The sequence below is a fragment of the Papio anubis genome, chromosome 17, assembly GCF_008728515.1.
Source record: "Papio anubis isolate 15944 chromosome 17, Panubis1.0, whole genome shotgun sequence".
NCBI classification, from domain to species: domain Eukaryota; kingdom Metazoa; phylum Chordata; class Mammalia; order Primates; family Cercopithecidae; genus Papio; species Papio anubis.
Genome location: NC_044992.1, coordinates 31,611,030 through 31,628,777, shown reverse-complemented (window position 1 = coordinate 31,628,777; position 17,748 = coordinate 31,611,030). Strand labels below are relative to the sequence as shown.

General features: G+C 45.8%; 1 protein-coding gene across 9 annotated transcripts in view; it reads right to left on the bottom strand.

The window, feature by feature from the left end:
* BCAS3 (BCAS3 microtubule associated cell migration factor) overlaps positions 1 to 17,748 on the bottom strand; it is a 704,563-nt gene that overhangs the window by 77,579 nt on the left and 609,236 nt on the right. Inside the window, exon 24 of one of the 9 annotated variants that reach the window (XM_003912859.4) lies at positions 3,103 to 3,678. The exons of the other annotated variants lie outside the window; for them this stretch is intronic. Coding sequence (XP_003912908.2) covers positions 3,512 to 3,678 — 167 coding nt within the window. The 3' untranslated portion in view covers positions 3,103 to 3,511. Of the gene's footprint in view, positions 1 to 3,102; positions 3,679 to 17,748 lie in introns of those variants that run through there. 9 annotated transcript variants of the gene reach the window in all.

The following is a 17,748-nucleotide window of genomic DNA, read 5'->3' as shown; positions in this document are numbered from 1 at the left end:
ATCCCACCCAAAGGGGTCTCACGGGATTCTCAAGGTGCTATTGAGGCCTCACTGCCAGTTGCCCCTAATGGTGCTACTACCTCACTGACCCAGGTCTCTATGCCGAGCCCTCTCCTAGAGTGACTTCACCCCACCGTCAATGAAGCCCTGCATGTTGCCATGAGCTGTAGGTTCCTGGTCCATGCCCCAAACACCAGGAATTGTCTGGTTCACCCGGCCTGACTCAGCCCAGCCCTACAAAGCAGGTGTTTGGGAAAAGCCTTTTTCCCAATAAAGGCAATACACTACCAGTAGATGAAATAATGAAAGCATATGACCTGTTACTTAGGAAGCGTGCCTTTACATTGTTTTATCCTATCATACTGTATATTGTGTGTTGCAGGTGGGCTCTGGAGGAGTCCCCTCTCTCTCCCTAGCCTTTCCACTTTGTCTCAAGCCAGTGAAGATAGCAAGAAGACACGGAGCAGGGGTCTCTTAAAAGCCTGGCAATGAAATGCTCAAATTGATCAAATACCTACGGCATAAGAGCTAAATATAATATAATGGATATAATATGTAAGTATACTAAATTTGGAGAGAAGACACTCCTCTTTAGGACCCTACACTTTTAAAACAAAGCAGTGAACGGAATTTTTGTATATGCTACACCTATCTCAGAACTGTTTAAGCCTCCCAAACTCTAATGGTACCATCAGTGTCTGAGGTGAGAGGGAATTCTGGATCATATAGTAGCCATTTTACAGAAGGGCTGGCAATGGCTGGAGTTAGCGTCTCACACAAATCGATCAAATACACGAGGAATTCCTTAGTGGGAAACAGCTAAACATGATTTAAATTGAAACTGCTAATTTAATAAACCTACATGGCAGGAATGATTGTACATGACCCCGAGGAATCTAGCACAGCACACACAGTCAAGCAGATGTTTGACTAAAAAGAGAAGGGGCCACATCATTCCGAGGGCGTGGATTTCTTTTCCGAAGAACATACCTCTTCTTTTCCTTTTATTTCACCCTTCCCCTTCCCTCTCTCCCTCCCTGGAGCCTTTCCTTTATTTTATCAGATACCAGTTGCGGGCCCCTCTGAGCCTGCCTAGGAGCAAAGAGGAAAGCTGTGCAGAGGTGTGCTACTGCAGGGAGCCATGGAGGGGAAACAGTGGTATGTGGAGGCAGATGGGAGGGCAGAGGTGCTGGGTGAGGGGCATGTCAGGGGAAATCTCAGGGACCAGTACCAACAAAGGCATGGGGCATGAAAATTATCTCTTCTGCTGCTCTAAGAATGACATCTTAGGCTTTCCTTAAAAAATACCCACATCAGGCCGGGTGTGGCAGCTCAAGCCTGTAATCCCAGCACTTTGGGAGGCCGAGATGGGCGGATCACAAGGTCAGGAGATCGAGACCATCCTGGCTAACATGGTGAAACCCCGTCTCTACTAAAAAATACCAAAAACTAGCCGGGCGTGGTGGCGGGTGCCTGTAGTCCCAGCTACTCGGGAGGCTGAGGCAGGAGAATGGTGTAAACCCGGGGTGCAGAGCTTGCAGTGACCTGAGATCTGGCCACTGCACTCCAGCCTGGGTGACAGAGCGAGACTCCGTCTCAAAAAAAAAAAAAAAAAATAAAATAAAATAAAAACAAAACCCACATTCAGCACACATTTACTAAGTACCTGCTATATTACTATTACTATTATTATTATTATTTTGAGATGGAGTCTCACTCTATCACCCATGCTGGAGTGCAGTGGTGTGATCCCGGCTCACTGCAACCTCCACCTCCTGGGCTCAGGTGATTCTCCTGCCACAGCCACCTGAGTAGCTGGCATGACAGGCACATGCCACCATGCCCGGCTAATTTTGTAATTTTTAGTAGAGATGGGGTTTCACCATGTTGGCCGGGCTGGTCTCAAACTCCTGACCTCAGGTGATCCACCCGCCTCCACCTCCCAAAATGCTGGGATTAAAGGCGTGAGCCACCACACCTGGCCAGCACCTGCTATAGATGGTCACTATCCTAGACACTGGAGAACACAAATGAAAAGGGAAAATCCTGGTCCTAAAGAGGTTCACTGAGAGAGAGAAGTAGGTGGGTGGACAATGGAGGTGACTTTAGGGTGTCAGTTGCGGGTCCCTCTGAGCCTGGCTAGGAGTAAAGAGGAAAGCTGTGCAGAGGTGTGCTACTGCAGGGGCGCCGTGAAGGGGAAGCAGCAGCATGTGGAGGCAGATGGGAGGGCAGAGGTGCTGGGTGAGGGGCATGTCAGGGGACATCTCAGGGATCAGTACCAGCAAAGGCATGGGGCATGAAACAGGGGTCAGTCAGCCTGGTCAGATTCCAGGACCCACATGGGGAAGCATTGAGGGGTGAGGCTGAGGCTGCAGAGTCCTTGGGACAGGAAGAGGCACCCCAGCATCACTGGGGCTCACTGGCCCATACCTGGGCTTTGCCAATTAACCATGCTGTGCAGCCTCTTCCATGGGCTTCTTTGCTCTAGGAAGCCTGAGGCAACAGCAATGGCACCGCTGCCAGCTAGCGTCCGCTCTGAGACTGCTCTGCGTGCCCTCCAACGTCTCAGAACAGGAGTGCATTGGCTGGCCGCTGTGGCTCACACCTGTAATCTCAGCACTTTGGGAGGCTGAGGCAGGTGGATCCCCTGAGGTCAGGAGTTCAAGACCATCCGGGCCAACATGGTGAAACCCTGTCTCTACTAAAAATACAAAATTAACCGGGCGTGGTGGGGGGTGCTTGTAATCCCAGCTACCCGGGAGGCTGAGGCACAAGAATCACTTAAACCTGGAGGTGGAGGTTGCAGTGAGCCGAGATCGCACCACTGCACTCCAGCCTAGGTGACAGAGCGAGACTCCGTCTCAAAAAAAAAAAAAAAAAAAGAAAAGAGAGTGCATGCTGAGCAGTGTGGTGTGTGGAGGGGCCTGCCGCTGGAATGCTGGGGAGAAGATTCAAGCATTTTCCAGGCACCCTGTTCCTCAGATGGGTGAAGAGGAGTTCCAACATCAGACAAGTGCGGCAACTGCTAAGAGCATTCAAATTTGGAATTCCCTCTGGTGGCTGAAATCAACACTTCTCACAAAGGAAACCTAGACAAGTCCGATCTGTAAAGAGCATTATCCACTCCCCATGTATAGTTTATTGGCCCAGAATATCAGGTTAGCAAGCTGAAGTAATTAAACATCAAGCCAGCTGTTTTAGGCAATTAGGTAACATTTTTCATTTAGGAGACCACACAACAGAGGGGAGAGAATAGGGAGATAAGACCTGTGTTTTGATTTACTAAAGTCTCTGTTGCAGATAAAGCCCAGCTTTTTGGAACCCTTCAGGCAATTACTATTTCAGGCTTGGCAAGCACTTGAGTCTGAAAGTAACTATTGGGCTTGTCTTGGCAAGACTCAAAGTCACTGTAGCTGTAAGGTTGTCCCAGGCAGCGGTGGAGGGGAAAGTCAGTGGCAAGAGGAAGCCAGGAACTGTAGAGTCATTAGGAGGGCTGTTGCAGGCTTAGAGCTCAAAGGAGGCCAAATTCAGTCCTCCCACAACATGTTCTTAGAGAGGGAATGCGGTCAGATGGTGAAGGCCCAGGCCTGCTGGGCGGGATTCTGTGGTTCCCTTTCTGGCATCGGTACTTGTCAGCTCTGTGGGCGCTGTTTACACTCCCTGCCTCAGTATCCTTTCCTGTAAAAGAAGAGAAGGACCAAGGGCTTTTAGGTTTGTGGGAGCAAAAGGAAGAGGTGCAACCGGCAGGCTGCTAATGGTGCCAGATTAGTACAAAGGGAGGAGAAGACAATGTGGACATTAGAAGATCAAAACGTGAACCTCCTCCCTGCCACGAACTGACAAGGTGACTCTGTTCAAGTCACTTCCCCTGTGTGTGCCTCGGTTTCTAAAGCATCAAACCAGGGAGCTGGACTAGGCTAGATGATCCCTAAGCCCCTTCCAGTTCTGGCATTCTACTATCTGAAGATGCCAAGCAAGATAAACTGTTGGGCAGAAGGGAAGTAAGATTTTCTTTGAATGGAGAAGCCTGTGTGCTGCCAGCCGGCTTCCCCTACGAGACTCTGGAGCCAGCACTAAGTATGGGGCCGGGCGAGTGGGGCTGGCGGAGGAGACAGCAGGCCCGCATGTGGTCACTGGCTCCACGGCATTGAAACATCTCTTGCTTGAGCTCTTCCTCTTAATTGGGAGCTTGCCTTTCCAGTTGTGTATTTTTATCCTGTGCCCTGGAACCCAAACCATTAGGTTTGTAGCCAAAGGCTGCTTCTTGTTTAATCGTTAACTGCCTGGGCCCTGAGGAGCTGTACCCTGGCCGGAAAGTCCTCCTCCAGATGCTGTACCTCTTCAGCGAGCCGGACCCGAGGGAGGACGCCGAGCTGGACCCGAGTCCAAGCTCTGTCCTCTAGCCTTGGAAATAAATCCCCTATGTTGTCTGGCCCACACAAATCCCAGTTCAGCCAGGCCTCTCCTGTGGGGTTATTCTGGTAACAAAATGCTTGAGATCAGCAATTCTTTTCTACTCTTACCCGCTCTCAGAGAGGAACCAACTGGGCTATTCCTTAGGCTCCACTTTGTGTGTCTGAAATGTGGTTGAAAACTAATATTCCAGATGTTTCCTCATATTTTAAGTAGAACCGCAGATTAAGCTTCCTATAGGAAGGTAGTAGAGCACAGTGGAGGGAGGGCAGTCTTTGGAGTAGAATCATGGCGTTGAAATCGTGGCCACACCCTTTACCAGTTGTATGGCACTGAGAAAGTATTGGTTCTTTGAACCTTAGTTTCCTCTCCGAGTGAAATAACAGCATTCGCTTTCTCTACCTGGCAGTAATCGCCATGAATCCAAAGACTGTTTTGGTCATCGCTATGTTGGAGTCTAAGCCTAACACGGAGTAGGTTTCTCAATCAATGCTACTGAGTCAGTGATTAAAAACCTCATGGGATTTTGAGGAGATCAACGAGGTGAAAGATGGGAAATGTCTAACTTTGTACCTGGCACTTGGAAAGTGCTTATTCACAGGCTGGCAGTGCTTGGAGACACATTTCCTCCACCTGAGTGAGGTGGATGCTCAAAGGGGAATGCAAGTGTTCGGTTATGCCCCCTTAAGTTGTGAAGAGGCCATCCTGTGGGAGAAAGGGCAGGTACTTAGCAAGCTCTTTGATTGTAACCAGTCCTGACCCCGAGGCTACTGCTGAAGCTCAAGCTCTGGCAATCAGATACAGAGCCACTGATGTCCCCGATGGTGGTAGGGGGCCCTGCAGAAATACCGATGGCTTCCTGGCCTTTAGGGTCTTCCAAGGAGATTCATAAAACTAGACCAGGGCATGGAAACCAGCATCCCGGGGGCCCCTGGTACACTAGACTATTGTTCCAGGACAGAAGCAACTCAGATCAAAATGGTGAGTAGGATTTTTCCTTGCATTGGCCACAATACATATGTTTGTTCAAGAAAAAAAAGTTGGAGCAAGAAGACATGAACGTCTGCTGCTAAAGAAAAGCCTGTTTGTGCCAGCCACAGTGGCAAGATTGTTCAGGGAGTCCATCCTGAAAGTCCAATTACTCCAACAGCATGGCCAAGGTCAGTGTCAATTTGCGGTGTGCCAAGTGCTCCAGCCACTTCAGTACCAGATGTGAGTCACGCAGGGGACCTGTCTTTCGGGAGAACTGGCATCTGCTGGACTTGCTAGCCCCTCTGAGCCTATACCCCCGCGACTCCTTGCTCCCTTTCCCTTCCTTGGAGAGACCTGTCTAATAGACCCCTCTATAGACAGCAAATAACCACAACATGTAGAATCCCAGACTCGCTTATGGAGAGTTGGATCCACTGTCACCTAGCGGGTGAATGAGGGAGAACACTGGGACTCGGCAAGGGCCAGCACCTCTTCCTGACAGCCTAGGGCCCACATTTTAGGATCAAGAGATCAAATGATTCTCCCTTCCTGCTTTGTTTCTAACAGGACACCCAGAAGCCACAACAATCTGCAGAAGTACAGCCTTATGAGGTTGAGATGTGGCGTGACCTACTTACGTTACACCTGACTTAAAAACGTATCTCTTCAACAAAGGGTGCCAAGATCCCTTCTGCCATATATATATATATATATACACATACATATATATATATATATATATACACATACATATATATATATATATATATATATATATTTTTTTTTTTTTTTAAACGGAGTCTCGCTCTGTTGCCCAGGCTGGAGTGCAGTGGTGTGATCTCAACTTACTACAACCTCCACCTCCCAGGTTCAAGCGATTCTCCTGCCTCAGCCTTCTGAGTAGCTGGGACTACAGGCGCCCGCCACCACACCAAGTTAATTTTTTGTATTTTTAGTAGAGACAGGGTTTTACTGTGTTAGCCAGGATGGTCTCGATCTCCTGACCTCGTGATCTGCCCGCCTTGGCCTCCCAAAGTGCTGGGATTACAGGCGTGAGCCACCGCACCCGGCCTCTGCCCTATATTTTAAGGGGATTTAAGAGCAACAATTTACCTCCCAAGTTCTTCAAGCAGCCTAGAAATTAGTACATACTAATTTCTCCAAACACTGAATAACATATCCTAATATGGATTTAAAAAACAAATATCCGAATGTTTCACAGACCAAACAGCCTGACTAGAGATCTTTAATTTGGACTGTGCTGTGAAGGATGTAACTCCATCAACCACAGCAAGATCCAATCTTGGAGAGGTGCCCTCACATAGACTCTCCAATCTCTGATGAGGGTGGAAAGTTTTTCCAAAGAAAGATGGTTTTAAATTAGTCTTAAGGAACACCTACATGTGCTGACACGGAGAGTAAGTTGGGCTCTCTGTATAGTATGATCTCAAACTTTTAAAAGGAAAAATATATACATATCACATTTGGCACATTCACACAAGATATGTGAAAATAATAATAATTTTAAAGTAACATATACATAGCATTTACTGCCAAGCAGTAATTTTTGGGGCAGGCAGTATTCTAAGTGTTCCACACATATTAACTCATTGAATTCTCACAGGAACCCGAGGATGTAGGTATACTATTTTACACATGAAGAAACCGAGGCACAGAGAGGTAAGTAACTTGCTCAAAGTGACACAGCTATTAAGAGACAGGGTTGGGATTTAAAGTTGAAGTGAACTGCTCCAGCTCCAAATTCTTATCTCCTGAGCTCAGCAGCTATTCATGTCATAGAAGATCCTCACTGGCACTCTACCTGCCTCCCAGAGCCTCCCCTATACACACACGCCAAAAGAACTGGTCTTCCTTTTTCTATCATGGTTTTTATCGCTATGATAATCTGTTTACACATCAGTCTCTAGCACCAGACGGTGAGCTCTAGGAGGGCGGGGCACAGAGGCCTGCCCCCTTCATGCCTCTCACGCCTCTAATTTTTGGTTCATAGCTTGGCTTAATACTGGGCTCAGGGGGACAGATTAGTTTCTGGGAGATGATTCGCATGCAGGCTAGAGAGAGATTTGAGAGTTCTTTTTTCTTTTCTTTTCTTTCTTTTTTTTTTTTGGAGACAGAGTCTCACTCTGTCACCCAGGCTAGAGTGCAATGGCACGATCTCGGCTCACTGCAACCTCCACCTCTCGGGTTCAAGCGATTCTCCTGCTTCAGCCTCCCAAGTAGCTGGGATTACAGGTGTGTGCCACCACGCCTGGCTAATTTTTGTATTTTTAGTAGAGACGGGGTTTCACCATGTTGGCCAGGCTGGTCTCAAACTCCTGACCTCAGGTGATCCACCTGCCGAGGCCTCCCAGAGTGCTGGGATTACAGGTGTGAGCCACTGTACCCAGCCAGAGTTCTTTAGATGGTCTCCTTCCAGATTATTCAAAGGATCCTTCAAAATAGGGGTTAGTGGGCCAGAGATGGAAGCTCATAAGCATAAAAGCATAGCAGGAGGAAAGGACTAGAAAGATGGAAGCAGGGAGAAAGAGGGGATCACCTTTGATTCATTCACCCAGCAAACCCATACCAACTCCCACTGATTCATTAGCCTCTAAATTCTTACATTTATTATTACTAACCATATGGAAGGCAATGACTAATTCTTGCCACATGGCTAGGATATGGCTTCCTATTAAGGAAACACAACCTGGTAGCCTAACTGCTGTCGTTTTTCAAAGGAAAACTGCTTTAAGCATAAGCGTTTCCCTTCATTTGACCCCTTCATCTTTAACTACATTTGCTAGTTCATGGCTTCCTTAAACAAGCTGCCATTTGACTTCATGGGCTTCTTCTCAAAAGCGTGCAGACAGATTCACGGGAGGCTCTCAGGCTCCCTCTTGTCACCCTGTCCTGCCTCCTCAGCCCATAAACAGGCCACTACTTTTCCACAGCGGCTGTTCTGCAATCCCAAAGACCCTGGGCCATCTGTCCAGTTCCAGGCTTTGCTCAGAGTACCTTCTGGATGTGTGTGTTTTCCCTGGGAAGGAGAACACACTTCAGGAAAGGAGGCAATACCCAAGATAGACACTGTTCTTTCTCAGGGAAAACAAACAAACCAAAATATTCTTCCCAGCTATGGTGAAGTTGGGAAGCAGAAGGCAAGTGAGGCAGCGAAGGATCAGGGCCGCACTGCCACGACCCCCCGATGTCCACTTCAGGTCCACAGTTACGCCCTTGTCGGTAGCTTCCTGCATGCTCTTCTACAGCATGGCAACATGGGGAGTGACACTGTCGTGTTCAGTACTCAGGCATGCTCTTCTGCCCATACCAGTTCTGTCAAAAAATGGACACCGCCTCTCCACCAGCCCTTATTACCCTAGAATGAATGGGGAGGACAAAAGGGGACTATGGGTCTCTTTTCCATATTGACAATTTTGAGGTGTTTGCAAATCAGTAGAGAGTTATTTAATTCCCTTATGCACAGCCTCACATGAGCTAAGGTTCTTTTTTCCCTGTCACTAAATCCAAGACTGAAAGAAGGATTGCTCCTTGAGGGGCATGGGGGTAGGGAACTAACCCTTGTTTCAGTCAAGAATCAAGGACTCCTGAAAGAAAGAGGATTACATGCCAAAGACACTCAGAGGAGGGGACAGATAGGTCCTCAGAGCCTCTGCTGGGTAGAGGAGACACATGTAATATTCTCCCAACCTACTTATACTTTGGTACATAAACTTTGTAAGTATAATGTTGGCAGATTCCAGTGCATAAAAAAGTAGCTGAAAAAACTCAAACCATAAATAATGCCAAGTAATAAAGAAGGTGAATGTTTCTGTTATGAGATTCTTTCATTGTATAAATCTGTTTAATAAGCTGGCTAGGAATCACTGATAGAAAACAGACTTAGTATGGTGTTACAGACCAATCCGTTCTAAAAGGCCAGTATGGGAACTTGTGCCAAGTTATATTTTTCTGTTCTTAACCAATGCAACTTAATATGTAATTGTTGTCTTCCTCCTGCCTTCTCTTAACCACCCCCACCCGCCCTGCCTCTGCAGACTCATCGTTTCAAGGCACTTTACCACATTTATAGATCATGCTGCCTTTTGTCTTACTCACCGAGAAGGGCTGGGGTCTGTGTATGACTCCTGCATTTTAGAGTGCTATTTCTCAACATTTGTATGCATGTGTTTAGAAAAATTCCTCCAAATATCCTCCTTTGACCCAAGACCCGTGGCAACCACTTTGGCTACAGAAATTCACTGAACACTAGAGGGGGTGGTGAGGGGGATGGAGTGGGAGTGGGATGGGAGTTGGGGGGTGGAATGGAGGTCGCTGGGGTCACATTCATCTTCCAACACTATGGCTGCTAATGCTTGCTGATGTTTTTCTGGGGTTGGTTACTGTCATCATGATGGGCTGTAAAATGAAATGCTGTAAACTAGCTGAAGGTTTGGGTAGAAATATTTGCCAGACGCCATAAACAACAACATCAGGAGTCCCCACACACTTGGCCGCACTTCCAGGGCTTGGCCAGTTGTGCCCACGCTGTTGTTTACAGCGCTGGGATGCATGAACTCCATTGCCTGGCTGGTCTAGTTTCCAACCCGAATTCCCAGGTCCGTTTTTAGGAGGTCCACATACAGCTCTCTGATAAAGGTTTTCTACATACATAAACCAAAAGGTTATTGGATGAAATAGATTATTTATCTGCTCAATTTAATGAGTGCTTGGAAAATCTGAGTCTCCACATTGTCAAGGTGTACTGTTTGGGGTTGCTCACATAACATTATTTGTGTTAGGTCTATAATCATATATCAGATGTTTTGCTGTGCATTTGACATAGGTCATATGGAAGTGTCTAACAGAGGGTATTACCAAAAAAATGAATTAAAAGTATGAATTAAATACACTTAACTTGATTATTTCTTGAACTGGCCATTAAGACCTTACTCAGGAATGTAACCCTTTCTAGAACACTTGGGAAAAAGTAATTTTATGTAGAGCACTTGGATATAAAATCAGTAAGAGGCCTCGCTACAGTGTCTCAGATTTATATAGCTCCTTTTATTTCTGAACACTGATTTATTTTGGTAAAATCTCATTGAGAAGATTGGGATTATTCCTATTTTACATAGAGACACCGAACACAGAAGACAGAGTTTAAAGGGGAGTAACTTACATGTTGGCTAAAAGCTAGAGAAAGTTAATTCAACATTTATTATTGTTGTAACTGTAGTAAATGCAATGGGAAAAAAAAAAACATGGGTTAGATTCTTTTCTGAGATTACGCTCAAGGAACTTGAAGAAAACTCTAGTAAACTCTAGTAAAAGTAGACAGGAAAAATTACAGGTAGTTTTTTTGGTTCCCCAAAAAGTAAATTAAAATTGGCAGAAAAATATCTTTCTGGGGAACAGTACCAGAGGAACCCACAGCTGAGGTGTAACTGTGGGGCATTCTGGGGCCACAGGGCTAGAAACCAATGTTCAGCAAGTCCCAAGTTGGGTTGGCACTAGGCTAGGCTCTTCACTTCGGTCATCCTTTCCTCATTCTTTTTTTTTTTTTTTGAGACGGAGTCTGGCTCTGTCGCCCAGACTGGAGTGCAGTGGCCAGATCCCGGCTCACTGCAAGCTCCGCCTCCCAGGTTTACGCCATTCTCCTGCCTCAGCCTCCCGAGTAGCTGGGACTACAGGCGCCCGCCACCTCGCCCGGCTAGTTTTTTTTTGCATTTTTTAGTAGAGACAGGGTTTCACTGTGTTAGCCAGGATGGTCTCGATCTCCTGACCTCCTGATCCACCCGCCTCAGTCTCCCAAAGTGCTGGGATTACAGGCTTGAGCCACCGCGCCCGGCCAGTGTGCTATTCTCTAACTGCTATACTTAAGCCTGCAGTCTAGGTAATAAATAGTAATAACCAAATCACCATTATAATACCAAAGTACTTTAATAAGTACTTTGTAAGCAAAGTGTTAATGAGGAAATACAAATAGCTCATGGGATCTTTACAGATCAGATGCAGAGATTCAAAGGAATGTACTGAAGATCACATTGTTGCCAACAAATGACTCAGGTGTACATCATTCTTCACACCGCACTGCTTTTCCACATACACATTTTGGGGCTTTATCATGTTTTCCTTAACTGTTGGAAAACTCGAAACATACTAGGGTGTTTGAGGCTTCCTAAGTCAGAAGTGTTCCAGAACTCTGGTTAAGGGCATTCAGGTAGACGTGGGGCCAAATTCAGTGAAACAAGAAGGAAGCACACAGACCCCCAGGATTATCTCTCATTTCCACTGCACAATGACCATCCACCAAGGGATCAAGACAGGGAAAGAACGACAAATGCAGCCACTATTATTATTTGAGATGGAGCCTCGCTCTGTCACCCAGGCTGGAGCGCAGTGGCATGATCTCAGCTCACTGCAACCTCCGCCTCCCAGATTCAAGTGATTCTCATGCCTCAGCCTCCCGAGTAGCTGGGATTATAGGTGTCTGCCACCACACCCAGCTAATTTTTGTACTTTTAGTAGAGATGGAGTTTCACCATGTTGGCCACGCTGGTCTCGAACTCCTGACCTCAGGTGATCTGCCCACCTCAGCCTCCCAAAGTGCTGTGATTACAGGCATGAGCCACTGTGCCTGGGTGCAGCCATCATTATTGATCACTTTTCATGAGCTAGTGGCTCTTCTGAGCACATAACATATATTACCTCATTTAATCCTTACCACAATTCAGTGTAAGCGATTATGCACATTAAACAGATGAGCACAGAGCTTAATGAACGTGCGCAAGTTCACACAGTAAAGAGGCAAACAGTGGATTTGAACCCAGGCTGACCAATCTTTCAAAGGCCATGCTCTTTCTAGTATGCTATGCTTTTCTTCTGACTGGGCTCACCACTGCTTTGGGCTCACCGAGCAGGCTGTGAGTGGTGCTCTGCTGCCTTCCCCACTCCTCACACCATACTGGTGTAAAGGAAACTGCTAACCCAGCTAAGCAGCTGAATCAGAGGTTTGGCTGACTGACTATACACCAGGGTCATCTGGCAACCCCAAGAGATGTTGCTTCATTCATTGACTAAGGCCAGTATTCTATCTTCAGAGGGATACAGCCCTATACAAATGGTAATCCTCCTTAAAAAGGTCACATTTACTTGTTAGTTCTATCCCAATATGAATAAATACTTTAGAAAAGGACTGGGGGCCAGGCGCGGTGGCTCATGCCTGTAATCCCAGCACAGTGGGAGGCCGAGGTGGGTGGATCATCTGAGGTCAGGAATTAAAGACCAGCCTGGCCAACATGGTGAAACTCCATCTCTACTAATAATACAAAAAAATTAGCCGGGCGTGGTGGTGTACCCCTGTAATCCCAGCTATTCGGGAGGCTGGGGCAGGAGAATCACTTGAACCTGGGAGGCGGAGGTTGCAGTGAGCTGAGATCGTGCCACTGCACTCCAACCTGGGCGACAAGAGCGAAACTCTGTCTCAAAAGAAAAAAAAAAAAAAAAGATTGGGAAGGAAAATAGAATTCAAGGGTATTAGGGAACTGCAAAGCCATGTTGGATGTTCAGTCCACTATGGAGGTGACTACCTGTCAGGGACGTTGAGGCGTGTACAGAGCTCTATGAAAGTCCAAAGGAGATGTACCTTAACCCTTCCTCCTTTCTCCCTCCCTTCCTTTCATGGGGTAAATAAGGTCAGATGAGGCTTTCCAGATTACGTGATGTATGTGCTGAGTCTCACAGTATGAATGGGAATGGAATAAACAAGAGGAAGAAGGACACTCTAGGCATGAAATAGTATGACTCATATGGGTAACTACAAGAAATCTGGTGACACTGTAACATAAAACTCAAGGCAGCAAGTGGTCAGAGCTGTGGATACAGGGGCAGGCAGAAGCCAGACCAAGGAAAGGCTTTGCAGGCCTTGCTAAGAAGCTTGAGTTTCTTACTGTGGGCAAATGCAGCCTCTCGATGACTTTAGACAGGTAGTGACATGGCCAGAGTAGTGGCGTCACAGGACAGATGAGTGGAGGCCAAAGTGAAGGTGGGAAGACCAGATAATTATAACAGTGAGGCAATGAACTTGGGGGTGGTGATAGGGCTGAAAAGGATAAAGAGCAAATCTGAGAACTATCTGGAGAGAAACAATCAGCAGGAACCGGTGACTGGTGTGTGTGAAGTGAAGAAGGAGACAGTGTAAGGATGACTCCTCCATTTCTAGTTTTGTTGATAGGGTGGATGGTGGTGTTGCAGACTGGGATTCAGAAAATAATGACAAATGGCACTGCTGGGAATGGAGGATGATTGGGATGGGTTAGGCTAGGAACAGTATGCCTACTCTTCATCCATCTCTCCAACAAATGCTGTTGAACACCTACCAAGTGCCAGGCACAAGACTTGGTGCTGGGGTCACAGAGATGCATTTGCAGCCTCTGCTTTTCAGGACCTCACAGTCCAGAAGGAGGTCAAAAATGTAAACAGAAAACCACAGTACAGCATAGTAAGTGCTTGCTGTAAGGGAACAAAAGGGATCGGGAAATATCAACTCTGCCTCAAGCCATGTAGAGCCAGAAATAGGCAAAAGAAGAGAGGGTGCACACTGCCATGTACCTGTGTCCTCTTCCTGGAGGCTGGTCACTCCCCACTGTACCCACTCTTCTAGAAGGAAGTCAAGGGCAGTAATAAGAAATGACAGCAGGAGGAGAAAGTGCCAAAGTCCAGTGGACCACAGGTGGTAAGACTGTCAGTTCAAACCACTGTCCCGGAAGCTGAGTGGTGATGGAGCTGAGTCTAGATCAGTACTCAAACTCTATTAAACCTACAGCACTAATTGCTTGGTGAAGCCCATGTGTTCCTTCCCACTCACTGGATGTTTCTCTGGCAGTTCAGAAGTTCCAGGCTGCTGCTGTATCCTCAAACACAGGTGCTTGTTTACATTTTTCCCCACGCTCATAGATGAGGGACTATTTTACTCTTGTTTTAGGCAGCTCAGAAGATGCCCACAGACTGGGCCTCCTGCAGCAGCGTGCGGCTCTGGCTACACATAAATCCTCTTCATTCTGTCTCAATAAGATGACATGCTAATATTATCTGGAAAATCAATACTATCTCTCAGCTTTGCTGTATCAGCAGAGCTGCTCAGAGCACAGGACGAGGGCTGAAGTGCTTTGGGTCCATCTCAGAGGTCCCATTGTCAGGCAGGCCTTTCCTTTCCACGGCCAGTCTGAAAGGCAGATGGGGGAGCTCATCACAAGTTGAGTTGACTTAACTATCCTTTTCTTTGAATATCCTAGAGCCATGGATGGTCAGATGGCACTTAGAGATGGTCTTCTCTCTCAAAGCCCATATTTCATGGAAAAGAGATTTAGAAAGTGATCTAGACCCTACATCCCGTATGGCCAGAATTGTTCCGTCTCACTGCCTTTCTCTACAAAGTCTGAACTACTGTAGGGTTCTCTTAGATAAAAACACATCCAGCGGCCGTAGCTGATACTTAAATGATCAGATAAAGTGGGGTTGTCTGTTCTTTCAAAGCCGAAAAAAATACATGAATTCTAGAATTCTGTCACTCATCTATGTAACCTAAAGCTTAGTTTTCTTAGCAAGAAAATGGGAGTAATAATGATATGCACCTTGTAATTATATTGTCAGGATTAAACAAGATAGCCTAGGACTCCAGATAAGGAGACTATCTAAAAATAGTGTAAGAATACTCCACATCTTAATTTTCCAGTTCTTAATTCATAATAAAGAGGGTATTTCATTCCTCAAGAATCTAAAAATGACCATAGTCAAAGGCAGGAAAATTTGCATTTCATTATTGGAATGGTGTGGTTAGCATGTTGAAGATTCTATTAGATGGTACCAATTTTCACATTAAGTGGACATGAGTTATTGCTGAATACTTGAAGTTGTCTCTGGAGAATAAGACATTACAGCCACGTAAATGGCCAAGTCAGATCCCGCGGTACATTCTGATGCAACATTAAGAGACAAGATGAGGAAAGTCAAGTAGTACACCAGAGAGAACAGGAGAACCCTGGGAGTGGGGGGAGAGGGGAATTTTTGGCTCTTTCTCCTGGCATCACAAGAGTGGGATGGGGAGGTGGTAATGAGCTGACTGTATGTGTAAAGAATCTCAACTTTTCCTTAGGACTAGCTGACAGAACTAGCCTTTCTTCAGCAAAACACTGGGTCTCTGCAAGATGGGAATAAGAGTTCAAAGTGGCTGTGCTTCACCTAATTCTAGAGATGATCTGAGGTCTTTTTCATGGATATGGAAATATGCAGACATTTGTGAGGGGGCGGAAAGGGTGCAGATTCTTCACACTGTAAAGAAAGTATTTCCTTGTGCTGAAAGGCCCTTTAAACTGTAATCCCATTTGGTGATTACTAACCTGGGGTCCACAGGCCTCCATGGGGTCCATGAACAGAATTCAGGTGGTCCATGAATTTGGATTGGGAAAAAAATCATTTCTATGTTTTTGTTAACTTCTAACTGAAATTTAGCATTTATATCCATTATAATGTAGGCATAAAACAGTAGTTAGCAACCTGTGGCTGTAACCAAGAGAAATCAGTCTTTTTTTTTTTTTTTTTGGAGACGGAGTCTCGCACTGTCATCCGGGCTGCAATGGTGTGATCTCGGCTCATTGCAATGGTGTGATCTCGGCTCATTGCAACCTCCTCCTCCCGGGTTCAAGCAATTCTCCTGACTCAGCCTCCTGAGTAGCTGGGATTCCAGGTGCCTGCCACCATGTCCAGCTAATTTTTTGTATTTTTTTTCAGTAGCGATGGGGTTTCAGTATGTTGCCCAGGCTGGTCTCGAACCCCTGACCTCGTGATCCACCCGCCTTGGCCTCACAAAGTGCTGGGATTACAGGCGTGAGTCACTGCGCCCGGCCGAAATCAGTCTTTTCATTGCACATTACTATTGTTGCAGTTTACACCAGGGATTGGGAAACTTTTTCTGAAAGGGGCCAGATGGCAAATATCTTAGACTTTGAGGGCCATATGACATGAGGCCAGCTATTCAATTCTGCTGTAGTGTGAAAGTAGGTATGGACAATATGTACATGAATGAGCATGGCTATGTTCCAATAAAACTTCATCTACAAAAACAGTCTGCGGGCTGCAGTTTGCTGACCCCTGGTGCACACACATTATGGGTTTGAAAGTATAGCCGTGATGAATTCTGTTTAGTTAATATGTTAAAAATAAGTACATATATTACTATATCATAAATGTGTGGACGTTTAAAATATTTTGGTAATTATGTTCCTACACACTATATTTATTTAAAAATATTCTGAGAAAGGGTCTGCAGGCTTGACCAGATTGCCAGTGGTCTGTGGCACAAAGATGAAGATGTCCTGTCACAAATATTTGTGTTTGCCTACAAATGATTCCTGGGCAGAGGCTGAAAGAGACAGGGAGGGGGAAAGCTGGTGAAACAAAATCAGAGTGTAGAAACTTTGTCAATTGAAGCTAATCAGATATGAAATAAAGACTTCTCTGAACTTTCTGTGGCAGGTGATGAGGAAAAAAGGTATTCTTTTCCCTATTTTCAGCGAATGCATAGAGTTCCACATTTTGTACATTTCTTCTCTCGTTGTTCGAGTGTTCACTGTTCCCAGCTTGCCCTCCCATGGCATTACTTCTTACTGCTATACATTTCCCTTTCCCTTTCCTTTCTTTTCTTTTCTGCCAGGAACACTGTGTCGAGATGCCATACATTTTTTTCTAAAGAGTCTGCAATGAAATCTGGTACTTAAGCACAATGGGTTTAAATGCCCTAAATTAAAACTTTGCCCTACTGATGATTTCCTTCCCCAAATGTCACCTGCGTAATGCCTTCTGGGAGCTTAGGGAGCAAGTTTTCTCTTTAGAAATCTGAAGTTGAAGGGGCAGGTGAGGAGTTGAAGGGGAGGAGGGTGGGCATGGGGACCAGACGCTTCTCTGTGCTTCATCAAGGTCAAAGCTCTATGAAAACATCCGTAGGGTCTCGGGACAGTGAAACCAACTGGGACTATATGTGGCAAGTGACATCTTCTCATAGAAGACTGGCTGTTTTGTCCTTTCAGTATAAGCTGTATTTACTTCTAATAACGCGACAGCAAAATGTAACGTGAGGAGAAAGCACCTTCTGCCTAGTACTGTACTAAACAGCTCTGGGTTACATTTACAATTTTAATAAACTGATTTGTCAAAACTGTCAGAATCAAGGGAGATCATCTGGATACCAGATGAACGAAAATATCTGCAATTATAAGTTGTCCAGTTTTCTCTTTCATCTTCTATACATGTATCTGTGAGCAGCCACATATTTTCATGCACATACATACACATAAATTTGAAATCATT